The 21,829-nt window shown below is 41.6% G+C and overlaps 1 protein-coding gene across 1 annotated transcript in view; it reads right to left on the bottom strand.

The window, feature by feature from the left end:
* SMAD3 (SMAD family member 3) overlaps window positions 1-18,409 on the bottom strand; it is an 80,006-nt gene extending 61,597 nt beyond the window's left edge. Inside the window, exon 1 of the mRNA XM_040599680.1 lies at window positions 17,774-18,409. Within this exon, the coding sequence (XP_040455614.1) occupies window positions 17,774-17,979 (206 nt within the window). The 5' untranslated portion in view covers window positions 17,980-18,409. The remainder of the gene's footprint in view (window positions 1-17,773) is intronic.
* Between the last annotated feature and the right edge of the window lie 3,420 nt (window positions 18,410-21,829).

Raw genomic sequence — 21,829 nt, forward strand, 5'->3', positions numbered from 1 at the left:
TTTAATGGCAATCTACCACTAGACTAATCAGAGGTGTAACATGAACCTGCATACTTACTCAGTCCCAGAATGCTCCCTTTTGTTCTACACTTGCTTGGCAGTAGAGATGTGATTTCTAGAAACAAGGAGGCTCAACTAATTATCTCATGCTCCATTTTCTCTAAAACCCCAAAGAATAATACTAGATATATATTTAGTAAGCAGACTGCAGTCACTGCAAGCTGAAAAAATCACTTTACAAGCAATCCCCTCCAACATGCCTTTAGAGGCCAATGTAGCAGCACTGTTAAACAGATCTGCTATGAGAAGTGAAAAATAAAGTTAAAGAAATACTACTGCAGGCAAAGCAGCTCCTTCAGAAACGCATGTATCTGGCAACACCCCAGGCAAAACCATAGCCACGAACAAGCAGTTGCAGATTTTAGGAAGGGAATTGTATGGTTAGACTTAGATGTGTGATTAGTTCCACTGACTTAAGATGAGACTCAAATCTGGAAAGACTCTTCAGAACATGTCCGACCTTGAGCACGTGTGGATTTGGTGGGACTGCTACTACTCATCTTAAGTGTCCATAGGACAAAAGGGCTTCCTACAGCTCTACATGGACACAGGGCCGACCATGGGAAGCTCGCTGCAGGACTGAGATAACAGAAATCTTAATTTAAAGAAAGACGTTCTTAAAGGAGGGGAAGATGAAAAAAACCAAACAAAACCCCAATACAAATCACAACAAACAGCATGCACAAACACCAACAAAACTTCAGTGTTCATGCTTAGAGATGAATCTTCCCCACTCACACCCCTCCCCTCCCCCATATCAAAAATAAAGACAAAAATAAACCACAAAGGGAAAAAAGCAAAAACCTCACTATTTTTTATGCTTGCTTTAGGCCTACTGCAGCAACTGCTTTACTTAGCTTTTATCTGTTTTTATGGTGTTTCCTAGCCCTTGACTGCAAAAGCAAAGTACTCCATACAGAAATGGCAAAGGGCTTTATACAGCAGGCAGAGTCCTTTGTTACTAATGGAAATTAGAGACAGGTGTTGACTGCAGAAAGGACAGTAATTGCTGTGCAGAGGGAACCTGGGAAGCAGAAATACCAGAGTCCCAGAGACCTTATTACAAAGATAGCCATAAGCTTCTTCCCCCAGGCAGTTACTAGACCAGTCCGTGAGAAAATAAGTTCTGGTGATGACTATGGTTCACACACATATTGTAATAAACACTTCCAGATTTCATGTCTCGCAGCATACTATTACTGTTATTCATTATTTGCTAAGAGATGACAGAAAGCAAAGTATAATAAACAAAAGAATAGAAAACTCCACAGCTCCCGCCCCAGAAACCTTAGACTGATTTTGCATAGCATCCCTCCAGGGTGCAAGACAAGGCTGTTTTTTCCCCTCTGCCTTTCCAACAGAATAAATGAACAAGTTGAACAGCTTGTGATATTTGCATGATTAGGGAGAGATCATCTGAACAGTCTGAACAGCCAAAGTCTAAATAGTTTACAAATAGTAAAAAACAGTTAGTGACAAAGTTCTCTGCAGACCCTCACCTTGCTGATTACTGCACTGAAAGTTACTACGAGTATTACAAAATGAATCAGTAATGACAAGCAAACCCTGTGATTTCCACAGTAGGCTCCTTCTACTTATTTTCAGTTTAGAGATAATCCCACTTTTATTAGGTGCTGATCTATCACTTTAAGTATTGCTAGTGCACTGCAGAGGAAGAGACAAAATGCCAGACTGAGATATTTTAGCTAAAATAATCTCATGAAGGGCTTCAACTAAGGCAAATAGAAAAGGAAAGTAATGCTACATTGATTAGAGATGTATATGAACACCACCACCTGATGGCAACAATATGTTAAAATTATACAAGATTATTTTGATTTGATGTAACTTAAAGGAAACAGATTTTAAGAAGCATATTTTCACTCAGTACACTCTAGGCACAATTACTGTCATCGACATTTACACATCCATATTCTGAAATATTTTTGTGTCCAACAAAATGCACAGTGGTGATCTAGCTAATTTTCAGTAAAGAGTCCCATTAAGTTGTTACACTTCACATCTGCATTGTCCATCATATCTGGGTAGCAGACTATTGCACATGGGAAGATTAGGCAATTGCCAGGTAATGTTGTCTCTCGTACAATTAGCTTATCTGTGTGCTAACAAATGCTCAAATTGCAGAGACAGACTCAGCTAAGACGATGGAGGAGTATTTCAAAGGTTGCTCATTTACTTGTTGCATAAGGGTCACGCAGCTACTCACGTTCCACATGATGAATGCCAAACCCCTGCGGAGTCCAGCAATGCCCAGACAGTTTTGCACCCACATTCACTTTGTTGTAACACCTTGTTCGAGCCTGAAAAATGCTTTCAACTCTCAGGAAAAGTGCTAGACTAAGAATATCTCCAGAGCTCAAGTTCTTCAATAGAGGACATGACCACCAACAGGCCACCTACCTTACGCAATAAGACATCATTTAGTCTTCTCTTTGAAGGGGACATCAAAAGGCATAAAGGAGTCTGCATCTTCAGCTCTAGTTACTTCAGAGACACCTTGTAACCACAGTTACCAAATGGCCAACTGTAATGGCTTTGCATGTGGTTAGATGCCTGTTCAATAAGGAATCACAACATACCTATCTGCTAGTAAAGCCACAAACTTGTATTGAACAGTCCCTGGTAGCAACAGTGACAAGAAACTACCACTCAGTGGTGTAGGATGTGAGAGAACACCACACTTCTTCACAGTCACATTCTGCAAAGTCAAGCAGTTCATCCAGTGAGTAACAGACCTGCAGTGGTGTGTAGGTAACATGAACTATGCTTGTAGAAGTAGAAACCAAGAATATAATTATGTTACTGATATATCATTACCATAATATGTAGAGATATGATAGCATAAAATTACATGGAAATGAGACTATTTGGAGTTGTCATTTCTGTCAAAATTAACTTGGCTTCCCAACAATGTTAATGAGACACAGAAGCACAGCCTGAGATGTCTAATCTATCCAAATCCACTCTGCCATTTATTGGCACATTAAGAAAATATCTGGGGTTACAAGACAAAAAAATTACTGACAAATAAAAGTGGGGGTTATTGCTATCTCACCTTCCACCAACATAATGCCACCTGCTACAACAGCTGGCTTGGATGCATCTGCCAGCCAACTGCATGTATTCACAGTGGCTTTCAGCTTCTTCACCCTGTGGAAAACTTAAAAATTCCCAAAAGACAAGACTGCATGAGCAGTTTCATCCATGTACACTGCAGCACCACACACACATATTTTCCTTAGTCACCTCTTCTACAGTCCCTGAAAACCACTGCAGTAGATACAAACCTATGCAAATTTTAAACACTTCGCTTACTCCTCCTCCAGACTTTTGTGCCAGGAGATAACAGCAGAAAACAAAACTGGAGAAAGGTTATCCTATGAGCAAGCCTGCACACTGCATTCCCAAAGGACTGCCAACTTCAGATTAAGCAGCAGACCTCAGTCCCCATGATAGCTACAAAACAAACTACACGTATCAGTTTTTGCTAAACAAGAAACATGTTTGTCTCTTGTTTATTCTAAATACATGTTTCTTCTAAAAAAGCAAAGTTCCTTTGAGTAACAACCTCACTTGCCGTAAAAAAAAAAAAAAAAAAATCCTGTAAACTAGCATTGGATCCAACTCAATATGAGGTACAATTTTTAACCGACAGGAATTAAGTTACTGAATGACTGGTAGAAAAGTTATGGCCTGTGTTTGGAAATAATCCTTGCCTTCTAAAAACAATTCTTCAGTGATTTAATTTATAGCAATACATTACATACACAGTTACACTGGACCAACTTTTAGCCAGTTTTTGACAGCACTCAACCCTCAAATGAACCTAGACAAATATTCCATAGCTCCAAGTAGCACAGTGACTGCAAACCTAAATGATGCAATACGATATGATTCGTAAAATCAAGATGTGATTCTAAAGCAAAAGTGCAAGAAAGTATTTTACACTTCCCCAGTTATTCTCTCAAAGTGATGTAAATTCTCTGCATGCGCAAAAATGACAGCCCTGAACTCACACAGGTGAAAAAACCATGTGATTTTCTGAACTAATAACAAAAATCAAATCCAACTCAGGCTTCAAAACCAAGAACACCTATGCCTGGATTGTTTTACACATTGTCACACCAAGTAATGCCTGTTTTGCTTTCAAAAACAAGAACATTTTTGTCATTTTCTTTCCCCTCCAACCACCTTCCCCTGTTGTCTAAGGTTCCCAGATGCAGCACAAGGAAGAAAAATAGTATTTAAACAAAAAAATCCACCCCAACTCCATAACAAACAAAGAAAACCACATACACACACAGGAGAACGCAAGTCACAAATTAGCGCAGAGTCTATGGTCAGCTGCATCTCACAGGACAGTTTTGGCAGGGCCACAAAACATCACAGCCCCTTCACCAGTAAGGGGTAGAGGAATTTCACATCCATATACACTAACTGCTCCATACCTGTGGAATTCCCTCTTCCTGTTTTTATGCCTCTGAAGCAACTCAAATCTCTGATCAGCAGTAGAGCTGACTGGAAAAACATTATCCCATTATTTCATTTATGTAGGCACATGTACATACTAAACAAGGGCTAGTCGTATTTTGTTCAAATGTTGACTATTAACTTTTTTTTAATGAAGTTACAATACTTTTTTTTCTCCACAGAATGATTAATTAGAATACCATTTTCCACCTGAAGCTAATTCTACTAAGTCTTTATTTATATATATACAGATATTTAAAAAATAATATATACACACACACACACAAAAATGCACAATTGTCCTAAAACTTCCAATGGCCTCTCCCCATTCCTAAACTTCCTACTTTTCCTCTCCACTACTGAAGTGCACAAAGACTGTCAAAATGCACGTAATCAGTGGTTTCAAGCTCAATCGGATCTTTCATCAACTATCAGATAAATTGGAAACACATAAACTTTGAGCATAAGCACTCAAAAGCCAAAGTAGTAACAGACTATTAGTGCTCATTAGCTCTACCTCCCACCTTTCCTCTTTCTTTTTCTTCTGGAATTGCTGGCCTGCCAGTACAGCAGAAACTCTGAAATGCCATCCTAAAAATAGAAAGCAAGAAAAGAGGAAAAAAAAAAAAGGGGGGGGGGGGGGGACGGACAGGGGAGAACAGGAACTGAGAGAATAAGCAGAGTGAGAGAAGCTCTGTAATATAAAACTGTCTCCAGCTTCAAAGTCATCAGCCAATTATAATCCAATAAATGCTTTTTTTTTTTTTTTTTTCTAAAATCAGAACACTCAAATGTCTATTTTTATTCCTGTTTAGAAGTAGCTATCTTAACAGGGCTTTCAAACCAGTAGAGCCTGGCATGCAAAGCAGTGACTTAAAAAACTCAATTTCAAGCTATCACTTCCAAGGCCTTCACTTGTTTATATGGGTTTATTTGTTCCTGGCACACCAATGTTTCACAGCACCGACACCATTAGCAAAAAATGGAGAACTAAGGGCAGGAAACTAAGGGGATGTTTACATGAAACTATTCTTTTACACCAGAACAGAATTTAAGGTTTCTCCTTCATGACTGTACACCATACCATGTATCTAAATGACTATACAGTTCTTTTGATATCCTAAGACATATATTCTCCAAGTGCAATCATCAAGAACTGCAATACTTACAGATAGGTTTGAATTCAAGCTTGTTCTTCTGGCCCTCAGACATACCAGTAACAGTTATTAGGTACCCTTAAGGTACTGAAAAATCAAGACAATAAGGAGCTGTTAAGTCTGGAAAACATGCAAGCGTAATGAAACTCCATCTCTCAAGTATCCAAGGAGGTGTATCCTCAGCACTTTCATACCTCCTTTGTGTGCAAGTTGCCCAAAGAAGTTGTGAATGCTTCATCAATGGAAGTGTCCAAAGTCAGGTTGGACAGTGCTCTGCGTAATCGGATCTAGTAAAAGATGTCCCTGGCCATGGCAGGGAGCTGGACTAGGTGATCTTTGAAGGTCTCTTCCAACTTAAACCACTCTATCAGCCCATGATTCTAAAATGCTAGAGGTCAATTCTTGTATTTAATTGAAAATTAGTTTTACGAATATAATTAACAATGCTACACCATGAATATATGAATTGTTGGTATAATGCAGGAAGAGCAGCTTTCAAAATGATGCCTGTTTTCCACCCAGAGCATGGGAAGACGCACTCTCAAAAGTCATGTCACTTCTACCTTGAGCATGGAACACTGTAGCAGGCCTTAGGATGTCTTCACCCTACATGTTGCTTTGCCTCTGCCCCCCATGAACCTCAGGTAAGTCAACTGAGTTCTCAGGACTTCACTCTCCCCATCAGCAAAAGGGGGCAAAAATCCTTCTGCTATAAAGGACTTTAAGATCTATGGTATAAAATGAGAGGTCAGAAATGCTCCCCCTTCAATAGTGCATGGGCCCTTCACAGGCTGTAGGAAAACCACAATGAAAAGGTCTTTAAAAGGACTCAATGAATATTGCAGAGTAAAGGGGGTTTTTTAATTTATTTTTAAATGGGAGTAGCTGACAGCATCGGAGTTTAATTGTTGTCCTTCAAAGCAAGTAACCATTTAGAACACACAATGACTAATCCAGAGGTTGTTTTGCTCTTAGGAAATCTAAGTAGCATTACTTCTCAATCCTCAATTTTACTGAGGAGATACATTAAACACACTGTTTCCCCACAGCAAGAATTCAAACTCAACTTGCTTCAATAGCTTTGAAAAGAACATTTATTTCAAACTTGTAAATGACTTAAAAGAAAAAGCTTAATTAATGATGTTGTTTCCAGCCAGATGGCCAACTATTAGTTTTCAGTCATCTCTTTCAGAACAATTCACCAGAACTCTTCAGATGCAAAGGAGTTTTAAAGCAAATAGATGTGACCCCCCCAGCACTCTCAGTGGCTGCTAAGATGTTCAGTAAAAGACACTGAAAAGTTTTGTTTTGCCAACTTGTGCTGCTGTGAGTCATGGTTGTAAAAGTCCACTAGGAACATCACAACTGCTTGACAGACCCATTTATTTCATTTAACATTTTGTATTTGGATGGCATTAAATTCACATATGGTTATATAATACTACTTAAATGAAAACATGAGGCTACATGTATAGTGCTTCCCTTGGACTTGTGCTAACAAACTTCAAACTTGAGCTCAGTAGCAGACTGCGGTGATATGATGTGTATCAACCAGTCAAAATATTCCATGTGTACAGGAGGCACCAGCATACAGATGAATAGATAAATATTATGCAAACCCAGTTAAAGTTTCTACGGAATTCTAATATTCTCACTGATGTAGCACCTACATATTTTCAAAGACATTTCCAAAAAAAATTGAAACTGCTTTCTTAGAACCAACAAGGTGCTGAACAGCAGCAGAAGCCCTATTAAAGTACCAAGGTATTGGGTTTTCAACATTCTACCTCTCAATTTAAGAGCTTTTCACAACTGTTATTAAATTCTCTGACATCCTTGTGAGGCAGGTACTGTATTTGCTAGGTAGTTAAGAGTACAAGCAGGTTAAAGATTTTGTTCAATGCTACATGGTGGTATGGAACAAAACCTGGTGTTTTCAGTCTTCCCTAACCACGATATACATTCCTTATGCAGTAATCCACAACTGAAAACACACCTTAATTCAGTTATGACTGCAAAAAACAAATATGTAATTGTAACTCTACAGATGAACTTTCAGCCTATAGTTCCACCAAACAAGCAAAACCAGATTTGGGAAAAAGCTTCAATGATCAGCTGTCTGCCTACACACAAGTTATTTATGGCATCTAATTCAGCGCAAAGCTTAAGACAGTTTGCAGACCGCCAGCAGACTTTTACTGGAGACAGAAATCAGCTATAAAGTAGTATTAGCTTTGATAATCAGACAGTAATTATCTACTTCTGGAAAAAAAATACATTTAGTTATTTTGTAATGCTTGTTTCTGATGCAGTGATTTCAAATCAGCTGATTTCCACTTTCTACCATTCTAACAGTCATTTTCTGCAAAAACTCCACCGGCTGGGAAAAAAAAAAAAAGCCATAAGATTTTGAACAGAGAACAATAACATTAAACAGGCCAATAAGACAGGTTTAACTTACGGTGAAACTTATGTTAAGTCAGGTAAATTTAGGCCCAAGAAGCAGATATGGAAAAAGATTACCCAAATTGCATGCAAGTTTCACCATTCCAAGCCCATGAAACTCTCACCAGGTAATTAATCCAGGGTCTCCAGAGTTCACTGGAGTTTTGCTTGAAGGTTCCAGGCCAAGATCAATAAATATTCTAGACCTTTCCTCCAACAGGCTGCTGACTGTGAAAGGGTAGGTGTCATTAGCAGACCTTGTGCTCTTCTGCGTTCAAGGCCTATAATTGTGGGTGGGCTTTATCTAGGCCATGCAAGAGGAAACTCTGCTCCTTCCTGTATTTGTATAGCTGTGTAGCAGGGGAGGTGGGAAGGGGGCTCAGGGAGAAGTACATTAGTACATTATAAAGGCTTCACCATCAGCATGCAAGTTGGTTAAAAAAAGAGAAAGACAGACAAAAAATCCACAGTGAGAATAGCCAAATGCCGCCTTCTGCACAGGCACAGGATCAGAAGCCAGCGCCAATGGCAAACCCACTGCCAGTGTTATCTCAGCTACAAAACATGGAGAGCCTCTGCCAAGCCACACCAATGCCCATCAGAAAACCCTCAATGAAACAAGAGCGAGAACTCCTCTAAAACCAAAATGTTTTGCAGAGAAGTATCATTTTCCATAAACTTCCCGCTCAATCCTGCCTGGCTTCCCGCCAGATTTCCAGCCCAGGGCTGACAAGTCCTGTGGGACTGGAGCCCTCTGGTCCCACAGACTCTGAGGGCAGGCTTCAAGTCCTGAAAAGAACCCACAGAAGCCCCAAACCCCCTAAATTTAAAAGAGGAAAATTGACAATATTCAAACTACAAACACCTCTACTTTCCATTTTCAGTTCACTGCTTCCTTGTGTTGGCCTCGCTCTCCTTTCTCTTGCATGTAAATCAAAAGTAAATTTACTAAAATCCATGTAATTACATAAATGCAAAAAGAGTGGGAAAACATCCAGACTCCAGCTGCTTGTTAGCCTTTCTTTAGGCAAAGAGTGCTTTTTAAACTCTGATAAAATTTTTCAGATACTGTTACATGTCTGCTACAAATTGACTATGCATCTGACTGAAGGGGAACAACAATTTGTTCAACAAATAATGATAAGAAAAGGACCTTCCTGTATAGTTCCACATGTATGGAAACCACAGACTTTGTATCCCTATGAAAAAACCCACATTTGGTCTTTCCGAGTATAACAAAATTAAAGGTGCTTGTAGTTGGGTCTTTGTCTTCCCACACAGCAACTTAAATCCAGTTATGAAGGGAGAGGAAATCTGGGGAAGATGGTGTTCTCTAGCTGTCAAGTAGATAAAGCAACAACAGTTGCACATTCAACACAAAAACAAAGAGGCATTCTCATGTTCCACAGATGTCTTCTACTAAGCCCAATATTTTTGTGAACTTTAACTGTTCTACATCTGTGAAGAGTAAGTGAATTTCTCTTTTCATGTTCAAGCAACTAGAACAGGAAGGACAAAGTTTTTCCTCTTTTAATGTGAAAAAAGAAGAGTCAGTTTCGGGATCCATCATTCAACCAATGATGGCTGCTACTTCACCACAAAGGAGGAAATTTTTGTTTTGACTTCCTTTTGTAAAAAGATTACATTATGATTAATGAACAGCACCAATTCAAAGATACTCTCCAGCTTTTCCTAAGCAAAAGCTTAATAAGCTATTTCCTAAGCAAAAGCTTAATAAATTTTTCAGACCAGATAACTAAAAATTACAAAGAGAGCTAAGGATAGTCCACTTAATACCTTGACCCTGAAACTTTCCTTCTTGAGGACCCCAAAGCCTGAAGGAAGCAAGGGCCCCAGGCTGACAGACTGACTCTCCTGACACCTTGTCCCCTGCAATCTTCTCTCCAGGATTCACACACCTGACTTTTCATAAACTGATGCATATTCCTCCGCAGATAGAAAAGCTAATGCTCCCATTCACGGGGTCAGGCACACAGACCATTTGTTGTGAGTGTGCAAATGCCCTAAGGCAAGGCAGGCACACACAGAGCCCAGTCACACGGCTACCCAAAACCTGCAGCTTCTTTGCCCTCATACCCTCAGTGCTGAACTGAAAAGGTGTGTCTAGTGACAAATGAAATACATCAAGATCACTTAGTCACCTTTCCTAGACTTACACAGGTTACATTTCTAATAGGTAGGTTTTACTGGATTTTTAAACACATTCTCTCAGGCTTACCAATGAGATTTATAATTTCATCACGTCTTCCACAGCCACAGCAGCTCCTAATACTTTAAAAATGCAATCAAATTCAATCCCCATAGAATAGCAAAATTCCAAACACAAGTAGAATAGAAAATCAAACAACTACCATTTTTTCCCCATGCTTCCCAGTGGCCTTTCTGCAGTGCTCCTATCAACTGACATCTGCTACTTCAGAAGCACACTCTTGATGTAAGCAAGGCCAGTATCAGCACTCATGTGGAGATTCCCCACTGCCGAGAAAGGAATGACAGTTCAATACTTGGAGCAACTGTTGGGGCACTCAATCCCACAGATTTCCTGACCTACTCATTTTGAATGACCTGAAGTATGTCTGCCCCGCACATAGCCATGTATGATAGAGAAACCTCTCTTCTCAATAAATGAGCAAATCTGGATATCCAAAACAGTGTAGCTACAGCAGCTTATGTTTAACAGGCTTCTTAGCTGACGATGAAGATTTCCCATCCTGGAGCTCACACGATTTCTGGGTGATCCTCTAAAAAGCAAGGGGTTACTGTTTCTTACTTGGTTGGGCTCTTCTGAAGAGAAGGGTTACCTTTTTCTTTTTTCTTTTCTTTCTTTTTTTTTTAATGAGGCCCCTCTTACTATGCATAAGTTCCTGCTCACATTTGTGACCTATGTTTCTAAAGGATCAAGCCTTTAATACAGAAAGAGTGAGCTCTGGCTTTTTATTCTGTTTCTACAGAGCCACAGCACCAGTAGCAATCAAACTTTCCTGCTTGCCTAAGGGCAAGTCCCACCGTTCTGACAGCTATGGTAAAGAGATGAGTGCTAGATGAGTGCGCAAATGAGGATCAGGTCTAAAAGGCTTCAAAACATCTTTAAAAGCAGTATTAACTGCAACAATTGACACATTATTGTCTCTTCAGTTACACAGAAAGTTGTGCTAACAGTGACAAGTACAAGAGCCCAATTATTAACAACTTCCTTGTCTTTATGCTTGGACTCTAGTCGCATGTAACAAAATGTAATTAGCAAACATTTGCTAAGCTTGGTGGAGTCGGCCTACTAGAACTAGAGTGTCTGGACAAGAATCTCTGCCCTGTCTTTATTCCCCTAGCTCCTGTCTGCTCTCTTCACTGCCAATCAACACAATCAGCTTTGGACTGGAAAAAGCTTTTTACACAACACATCAAGGCAGACAAGGACAAAAGTTAATTAGGACTATTCATAAGCTTTACTGGAAGAGAGTGCGGCATCCCATCCCTGAAAATTTAATTGCACTCAATAGAGGAAAGCTAGAAAAAATAATAATAATACAAAAAATAAAAAACGGAAAAAGATAATTTGGGAATAAAATCTGATTTCAATTTAATTCAAGCACTGTTTGGCCCTATTTATTGCAAGAAGTAGTTCATCTAGGATAACAGCATTACTGTGCATCTAACAGCATTAGAAGCTCCTAATAAATTAACAAGTGAAAATTAATAGCTGCTCAGTCCATTAAATCTTGTTAATTTTATTTTTGTTGCAATAATATAGCAATCACAAGTTTACATTATTAAACCAATATTTATTAGAAGAACTCATTTTAATTGGATCCCTGATGTGATAATCCTGTACAGTATGTATTTCTTGATTTCATAAATTTTTTGCATTTATTTCTCATTATATTTAAATGACTGCAATGTTCAGGGTCTTTTCCTAATACTATAAAAGTTAAGCAACCATTTTAAACATTTTAATTCACAAAGATTCAACACTTACTACACAATATAATGAGAATCTCATGAGTCCTTTCAGAAACTATTTTAAATATTTTAGTCTCTTGGGAAAGGGGAGAAGAAAAAATAAAGACAAGCTCTATGAATATTTGAAAACATCTCAACAAATGGTAAAATACATAATTTCCCCTTAGCCCATCAATGTTCTATACAAACACTGCTGTGTTGTCTTTCAAGTCAAGAGGAGTTTTACCACTGTTCTAATGCAAAATGTTAGCTGGCCCGCCCATCTCAGTAAAAAAGATAATTATATATATTGACAAAAGGTTTTGATTTGTATTGGCTGCTGACAGACAGATCACAAATTTGACAAGACATCTTACTAAGGGCTGGGTCTGCCGTGCTGTTCCAGCAGCAGCTACTTTGAAGGAAGAGGCTGCAATGCTGGGCAATGCTTTCTCCCAACCTCCATCCTTTCATCAGTTCCTTCACCTCTGCCAACATAACTGAATGCATAGTTGCTCCCTCACTGGTTGTATCAATATCATTATCTGAACAGTAGCTTTTTGTTGCTTAAAATGGCATAGTGTGGACTAAAAGTCAACTACACACGCTATTATCCAGGTGAATCTAAGAGGCAGTAACTCTGATGCAAGGGTGGGGAGAAGAATCTGGAGGGGCTGTGGGGAGGAGAAACCTCTGTGTCTGAAGAGGGTGGGGGCTGACCTTTGGGGAAATGAAAAGGGGGAAGATGAGAAAGGTACTGGCGGTCAGGTGGGACTGCAAGCAGAAAGGACACCTGATTAAAGGCCTACATATGCTAACTGTATTTTCACCTTTAGACTCGATCTGCAAAGTCATACAACCACAAAAGCTAGTTACAAAGAGGCTTGTAAAACCATGCCTATCCTGCAGCTATCACCGCAACAGCTAAACTAGCTCATGTGGGTACAGCTAGCAGCACATTTGTGCCAGCACAAAGGTTAGGACAGGACTGTAAAAACCTGCCCACAAAGGTAGGTCAGTACTGAGGTTAGCAGACACAGTTTTGTAGCAGTAAAATTACTGGCAACGGGGAGCTAACAAGTAAAATGGCCACTAGACTGTTTGCACACAGGGATGGTACTGTAACCATCTCCAGTGCGCTACTGTTAGGTCAATTTAAAGTGCAGACACTCTTAAACAAAGCTATGCAATATTAAAGCTCCTCACACACAGGGACAGGACAAACTGAAAACAAGGTAGTTTAAAAATGGCATTAAAATATATACAACTATGTGCATGGACATACAAAACCATGATTGGCCCTTTGCTTAGTTCTGAAACAGATGGCCACCAGTCTCAAAAGAAGAATACAGTTCATGGTCTTGCAGACAGCCTCTGACACTTACTATATTTATGTTTTTCATATTTTCCTGGTATCAAGGCAATCCTAAGAACATGGTCAATTCTAGTGTGTGGTCAACTAGTAACACAACAAATGGTATGCTTACACCCAAGATGTTCCTGAAATCACTTATGTATTATCCCTGGTTTTCCCGACCAAAACGTAAATCATGTAAAGAACACCTTGTTCAGCTGCTTTTAAGAAGTGTATGTGCCATGTTTCCATTGCAGTTGGTACGTTCTGTCCTTATCAGATGAGTTCCAGAAGAAATAACACCCACTTCTCTTCAAAACTATTTTCTAAATTAAAAAAAAACACCACTTAAAAGAAGGTGTTCCTTACATACAAGAATCCTGGCTCCCCTAAAACCACTGGCGATACAAAAAAAATAAATACAGTAGTAGGTTCAAAAGAGAAATATGCATATGAAAATATATTACAAAACGTCAGTAGATTTATGTCTTAATATATGTAGTACCACTAAAGCTCTCGAAACAAAGCATTTACTATCTCATCCTGTATTGCACAGCTTTTAGAAATTACTAAGTGCTCATCAAACATTCCTGGCTTCTGCAGTTCGGACCCCTATATAGCTTAAGAGTTAAACACTCATCACAGTTCAGCCTAATGCAATTAATTTCTAGAGTAAAATGCCGACGGTTTGTGAGGTGCACAGTACGGCCTCTCTTCAGATCAGGAATGGTATTAGAAACTCACTGCTTTTATCCCAAGGATGAAGTCCATGGGGTTCTGCAGGTATGTAGTAATGTCAGCTGCAGACTTTGCTGCCATCAGATTCCATGCTTACCATGCTTTTTGGTCTCAGAAGTGAATAGAGCCATCAAAAATTAAAAAAAAAACTGAGGGCAGCTGGAGTAGACCTAAGCTTGCTGTCACAGCAAAGCAGAGAAGCTGCAAACTCAGACACCTGGCTGTGCTGGGGTATGTGCTAATGACACACTACCCTCAAGCTTGTCTGGAAAGTGGTAAAAATGCCCATCCTTAAAGATGGGTTTTCAAAATCAACGTAGCTGCTACAAAGGCAAAAGAATGTGTGTTTTCAACTTCTATCTCTGAATACAGCATGAAAAAAGGTCTTACTGCCATGCAGACTCAGCTTGCTACAACACACTTAGGTCAGCTCCTGACACTGAAGCTCACCAGCTTAGTGCTCAGAGGTTTAACGGCAGCTCCCTTCTGGAGCAGGACGGACTTTGGCAGCCATGCATCAGATGAGGGAGGGAGGAAGGTCCTCTGAACATGCCATTCTGTTGAGCACTAGTAACTGTGGCACAAGAAACAATCATATGGTCTGAGACTGGTAGGTTTTTCAGGTGGAAATTACTTTCTGCTCCAGCAGAAAAAAAACAAGAAGTAAAAATCCTGCCAGCAGAGTGTTACAATGGAAGGTCTCTCCAGCCTTCTGTTGTCTGCCACAGGTCCTTCCAACAGAAAACCTGGGGCATGAGGTGTCTGTCACATATCTTACAAATGGCAAACTCAGAAAAGTAATACACGCTGAACAAGTATACAAGCAAATAAAACTATTCATTGTTTAATAATCCATCACGTGATAGAATGTAGTATGTATATTTCCAGTTCCAAGTAGATAAAAGTGACAGCAGGAATAAAATTGGTATTCTAATTCCTCAGCCCTACAACAAAAAATTTTTTTCTTGTTCTTTCTAAAAACAATCCCACCTGATCGCTACAGGAATTTGCTGTGTAGCCCTTATTCCCATGAGCAATGTTTCTGCAAAGCTCAAGCACTTTTACATCTGAAACTTGCTTCGTCTCATGGATACAACAGCTAATTTTGGACTTACCCTACTCCTGCTGGGCCAGAGTCATCACTGGCATAGCTCCACTGTAATTCAGTCTACTGATGCATTACAGACAATGCACAACATGATCTAATCCTTAATGATCATTTTCCCCCCCTTTTTCCCCCTCCCAACATACTTCACTAAAAAGTAAAACAATGTAAGTAGAATTATTCAAAAAGAACAAACAAACTAACTAAAAACCACACTAAAATTGTCTTGCAAACACTAATTTCAAGTGACATGATAATCAGATTCACAGATACATTAGGACAAACAGCATAGTCCTGAGAAGACACAGCTCTTAAAGTCACAAGGCCTGGTTATAGTTCCAGCTCTGCCACTTCTACACAAGCTGTTTCACATTTCCACACCATTCCCCAATCTCTGATATATAGATATTAACCTCTCAGTATACTGCTGCAGAAGGTCCAGCACAGACTAGCCTAACCACACTCATTTGGATCTCTGTAATATACATACTAAACAACAAAAAAAGTACATATAAAGTGTCATGTTTAAAAAATTAGTACCAAGGCATAAGGAGCTACCATCAAAATATGCTGACACTTCACCCACACCAAGGTTTAAGATCTGCAGGCTCCAAGCTCTGTGTCATAAATGAACATGAAATGTTTTAATTTTTGTACGGATTTTCTTTAAGTGAGCAAGGTCTAGGAGAAACAGAAACTCACTTCTGTATGGCAGGAACAGCCAGGGCAGTCTTTGGACATGCAGATATCACAAGTCATAAATATTATCTTGTGCTGTCACTTATTTCCAAGCTTTAGTTCTTTTTCTAAATTAAAGCACTGTTACTCCAGCCATCTCTTTGCTTCCTTTGAATTATAAAATATAAGAACCTTACTCACCCATCTAAACCACCTTGTTACTAGTAAAAGAAGTACCAAGAAGCTTCACACTCTGCTCCCTAACAGGTCAGCATCAGCTAGACACAATACCCAGGTCCCATCAGCAGGGCTGCTCAAGCAAATTTTCTTCTTCTGAAATGGTTAAGTATTTCAGGGAAGTGGTTTAAATAAGGTATCATGTATGTGGAAAGCACACTGCTTACCACTTACCAAGAATTTTAAAATAAATGTTTTAAGGCATGTTTATCGGGTGGTAGCTCTACAGTTTTTGATTGCTGTTTCAAACAGGCAAAGCCAGAGTAACTAACAAAGGCTGAGGTGTCTATTTGTATTACTGGCCAAAATCTTTGCCACAGTCATTCAACCACCAAAAAGATAAGGAGACTTTATTTTTCCTTTAAAGAAACACAATAGTTGTTGGAAGAAAATTTTAGGAGTTCCAAATATCCACATTTCTACGCTACTTGCTTCACTTTTTCATCCAACAGATGCTGCTTTGTATTAGCTACTGCATATTAAATCATTCTGACAAGCAAGAAAGCATACATTTGTTTGCGCGAGAGAGAAGCATGAATACACACACACAGAGATATCTTCTCACGCAGAAGCATACAATTATGGAGCATTCAAATATTTGGGATGAACTTTGGCCTTTGTTTTTTAAAAAAAAAGTATCCTCAAACAACAATCAGTAATAGAATCAGCAGTCATCTGGCTGAGCTCACAGAAATCAACAGATCTTCAGTAATAAAACACCACTTGTGGCCAGCTATCTGGAAGTTACTCAGAAAATTTTTCTTAGATGGGCCACTTACATACACGTCTTTTATGATTTATAATGGTCTTATGGTTCGATCTCAGAACGGAGGCTAAAAATAAAATCTACGTTAATTCAAAAACTGGAGGGAAAAATCAGTTATATTCACACTCACATGCTTTTTTTGCACTCCAAACAATCCCCTTCAGCTATGCCATTTGCATTCCCGATTTAAAAAGTAATTTGAAAACATATGCACAGCAGGGCTCTAAATCACCTCTTCACAGTAGTATCTGTCTAGCTAATATGGAAGAAACCAAGCAACCCAAACAAAACCATTTTCCTGACACATTAATCAAAAGAAAATCTTAATGTAGCAGTACTAGAGAACACGCTGAAAGTTTTGACAATGAGTGTCCACAGTAAGTATAACTGTAATCCAGAGCGTTTCCAACTTTTTTTTTTTTTTTTTTAATCTCGGCTGGAGACATATTTCTCCCCTACATTCCCCTCTTACTTTCTTCCTCTCTTACTAGACAGTAATCCAGATCTGTAGCCAGTTTGTTGGGGTTTGGGTTTTTTTAACTATATATAGAGCCAGGATAGAGCATGCAGGAGCGGACTAACACTGCACCGAAGTGCAGCGGGGCTGGAAAGCAAAACAAGCCCTCTAGCAGGCTGTGCCAGAGCACGCCGAGCCCCCGGGCAGGGGGCTGCTACCGAGGGGCCTCCGAGCACCCCGCGGCCGCCCCCTGCCGCGGGGGTAGGCGGGCGGGGGGCTGCTGTGCCCTTCGTTCTGTGTGCTCCCCGCCGCCGCGCACCCGCTCTACCTGGGGATGGTGATGCACTTGGTGTTGATGTTCTGCGTGGTGATCGCCTTCTCCAGCTCGTCCAGCTGCCCCGTCTTCTTCAGCTTCTTCACCAGGCTCTTCACCGCCTTCTCGCACCATTTCTCCTCCTGCCCGTTCTGCTCCCCCTTCTTCCAGCCCAGGAGCCGCTTGACGATGGGGGGAGTGAAAGGCAGGATGGAGGACATGCTGGCTCGCCCGGCAGGGCCCCGCCGCTGGCTCCGCGCTCGCCCCGCCGCCCCCCGCGCCGCTCCGCGCAGGCCCCGCCGCGCCGCGGGCAGCACAAAGCCCGGCCCCGGGCGGCGGTGGCCTGGCCTGGCCCGGCGCCGCGCTGCTCCGCCGGAGCCTCAGCGCCTCGGGCCCGCGGCACCAAACTTTGCCCGGAGTTCGCCGCCTCTCCCCGGCGGCGGCGGCGGCAGCTCCCTCCTCCCCCTCCTGCCCCGCTCTGTGTGCGCGGAGAGGCACCCACTCCAGCTCATTCCCAGTCTGTCTCTCATGCAAATTGCCTGCTGGCTGCCCCGGCCCGGCTTCCACCCCCTCCTTCCCTCCCAAACACGCTCACTCACGCCGCCGAGGGAGGGCGGGGAGGCGGCCGGCCCGCCGGGAACTCCGCTCCCCCTCCTCCCCGCCGCCGGCGGCCCCCGCGCTCCCGACAGAGGCCCCCGCTGCCCGGGCGGGACGGGGCGCTCGCTCGCTCTCTCCCTTTTCTATCTCCCTCCCTCCCTCCCTCCCTCCGCGCGGCCTTCCCGCCGCGAGCCCCCTCAGCGCAGGGCGGGAAGGTCCCCTCAGGGCCGCCGCGGCGGGAAGGCGCGTCCTCCCCCTGCGGCGCGGCTCTGCCCGCCCGCGCCTGGGCCCTCGCTCTCCCCGCGGCGCGGGGGGCTCGTCCTCCGCGGGGCCGGGGGCTCGCAGGGAGGATTAGCGCGGGCGGGAGAGCCCAGAAGCAAGATAAAGAGCTGTGCCGGGATACAGCCCAGCGAGGGGGAGGCAGCAAAAATAAACACGAGTGACAGAGTGCCCCTCGGCGAGGGGAAGGGACGGAGGGCCCTGGGGCAGGGTGGGATGCATGCGGCCCTTGCCGCTGCCGTTTGCGCTGCGGAAAGGCGTGTTTCCACACGGAGGCAGTTTAACTCGACCTGGTCAGCCCTACTCAGACCATCAGCAGCTTTTGTTTCAACCCCTTTAATTTACTATTCCATTCCCTCATCTTTCCACCCTGAGCACCAGGTAGGTACCCAAATAATGTTTGCCCTGTATCAGGCACAAGTAACACCCTGGAGATGTTTACTACCAGACCTGGTCAGAAATTCTCAGAATATTTTTGTCAGAGGACAGCCGTTTGTTCACATCTAGGTACTTTGTAGAGATGCTTCGTATTTGGCTGACTCAGGGTGGCATCCAGGTAAATTTCCAGTTTCTCACTTTCCATCACTGGACAGACTTGGCTGTCACACTTCTCGGCCTCTACCATTGCCCCCCTCCACACTAACAAGGAGCCCAGGCCCTAAAAACCATGTAAATACAAGGCACAGCTCCTCAGGGCTCCACTTCTCTGATAAACTACTCTCAAATGGCAGCCTGGCACGCAGCCGGAGGCTGGGGCCACCTGCAGAGTCCCCAGGTGCCTCCACCGAGGCTAGTTCGAGTTTCTGAACTCTCAGCTGCTTCACAGCTCCTGGCAGCAGCTGCCCAGGAACAAGGGCTGAACGTTTCAGGGGACCTGGCTCCCAAACTCTCAGGGTTTGAGCTGAGATATGCTTCCCAGTTTTCTCCATCCTATCAGAAGGGATGATGGTGAGCCCAAGTTTGGGAAGCCTCCGGGGCTGCTTGGCAGCTCCCAGACACGCAGGTTCTTGCCAACCCACATTCTCATATTCCAGGTTCCAGTGTAACCCAGTGAGGAGACTCCTCGAAAGCCGGCATCCAAAAACTTCCCATGCCTGCTGATTCGAAGCAGCCAGGCATACAGATTGCCTTGTGGCAAGTTAGGAACCTATGGGTTCAGACAGTGTCTGAGGCTCAGAGGCAACTGGCTTGGCTTTCACAGGGATTTAAAACAAACAGCATGTGTAATTCCAAATTGACAGTACCAAATTTTGAAATCTCAATATTGGATACAAATTAAATACTCCCTTCTCTTTACTTCCCCCCTCCCAGCATTCTTACATTATTCCCCAGCATGCATTCCCTGAGTGTCTTGAATTTTGGAGGCTCACCACTGAAATTTTGGACTGTTGCCCTGACCCAGTTTTTGGCTCCCTTGGTTGAGATGCCTGAAGTGGAGAGATGTGGAACCTCTGTTGATGGTCCGAACATCATTTGAGGAAATAGTTCTTCAATATCTCTGAAACAATGCAAAAAAAATTTTGATACTAATTACACTAAAGTCAGGGTGCCTAAATTACTGACTCTTGCTAGTGGCATTGACTTGATGTATATTTGTGTTTTTCTGAAAAGGCCTAGTTCCTGGTAGCTGATCATTAGTTAAGAATCTGAACTTTCATTTAAAAACATTTTTTTTTCACAACTTTAGGGAATAACCTGAATATGTGAACCAAGTGAAATAGAGATGGTGAAGTTAAACGCATTTTTAATGTAGAAATGACTACTTATTATAATTTTAAATGTGAAGTTGAAAGTAATTTTTTCTATTTTCCTAATTTTCCCAGCATATTTCACAATTAAAAGAAGCCCAGAAGAAAGCCAGAAGGATCTGTCTCAGACCTGGCAAATCAGTACTACATCAGGGTGACCTCCATGCAGATTTCTGTGGGGACCATACCCATTTCTTTCTAGCTGTTCTGGCTAGGAAATCGTGGGGACCGTTCCATACTTTTTTCATCCAGAAAGTTTGCAATAATACTCAAATCTCATCTCTACACTCAGAATCCATGCTCTGACCTCCATTCAGCAAGGCTTCCAGAATTTTCTGTACATATTAATGGGCTAATCTTCACTCTGTTACAGTCATATTGCAAGTGATCAGCTGGGTAAATTTGAATAAGGAGGAGAGGAAGAGGTGAGTGTTTTGCTCACACTTGTACAGTGATTTAGTGGCAAAAGGTTGAGTAGAATTTGCTAAACACTAAACCAAACTGGGTCTCACTTGTTTACAATCTCATAAATGAGGTAGGCAGCAGATCTAAACTCTAGGCCACAGCAGCACTGAGAACATTACTAAAAACAAATAAACATTTGGTTTTGGGATGTAGAATAAGTTTTTAAGATTAGGGACATCACATTTTATGGAACAGCTTGTATGCCTGCTGGAGTTACCTGTCAGAATGAACTGTTCTATGAAAATATGACTTTATGAACCCCTAGACAGTAATCCTTTATTTCAGAGAGTTTTGGACACTCTCATAGTGGAAAAATTAACAGACAGGAAAAGACAGGACCATCCCAGTTTTGCATGGTCTGGATCCATTTGCTGGTTTACAAAATGCCTGACGTCTTGCAAGCCACCTCTAGGCAGAGTAAGTTTATTCATTTTGTTGCGATATTTTTTTTCTTTTCTTTTAAAAAATCATCATCTTTGTTTGTGTTTGTGGCATAGTACAGGTTCAGGGATTTCACTTACTGTAGGTTGCTCTTACTGAAAAATAAAGACATACATAGTCTGCAGCAACATGAGGAAACCATATACTTGGTTCATATACTTGAAGAAAAAAACCCATACCATTTACAGCTATCTTGCATTTCTTAACCTTTTACTAATACACTAGCACCTTAACAATTACTAAAAAAATAATCTTTAAATACCTTGTTTATTAATAGGATCAATCAATGACTAGGAACAGAATTTAAACTTTACTTCCACAAAGAGAAAAATTGGGGTCTGATTCGGGAACAATATAAAATTAGCATGAGAAACAAGAAGGTGTTCACTGAAGCTCACACACACTCATATGTGCCTTCATTAGAAATATTTTTAACAGCTTCAGAGACTGAAGAATAGCTTCTATGCTTCAGTCTATGTTCCTTTTATATCTTTCAAGTAGTGAGAAGGGAGTGAGGGATTTTCAGGCAGGCACGAAGCCG

This window comes from Falco naumanni, chromosome 7 (assembly GCF_017639655.2).
Source record: "Falco naumanni isolate bFalNau1 chromosome 7, bFalNau1.pat, whole genome shotgun sequence".
In the NCBI taxonomy this organism is placed as follows: Eukaryota; Metazoa; Chordata; class Aves; order Falconiformes; family Falconidae; genus Falco; species Falco naumanni.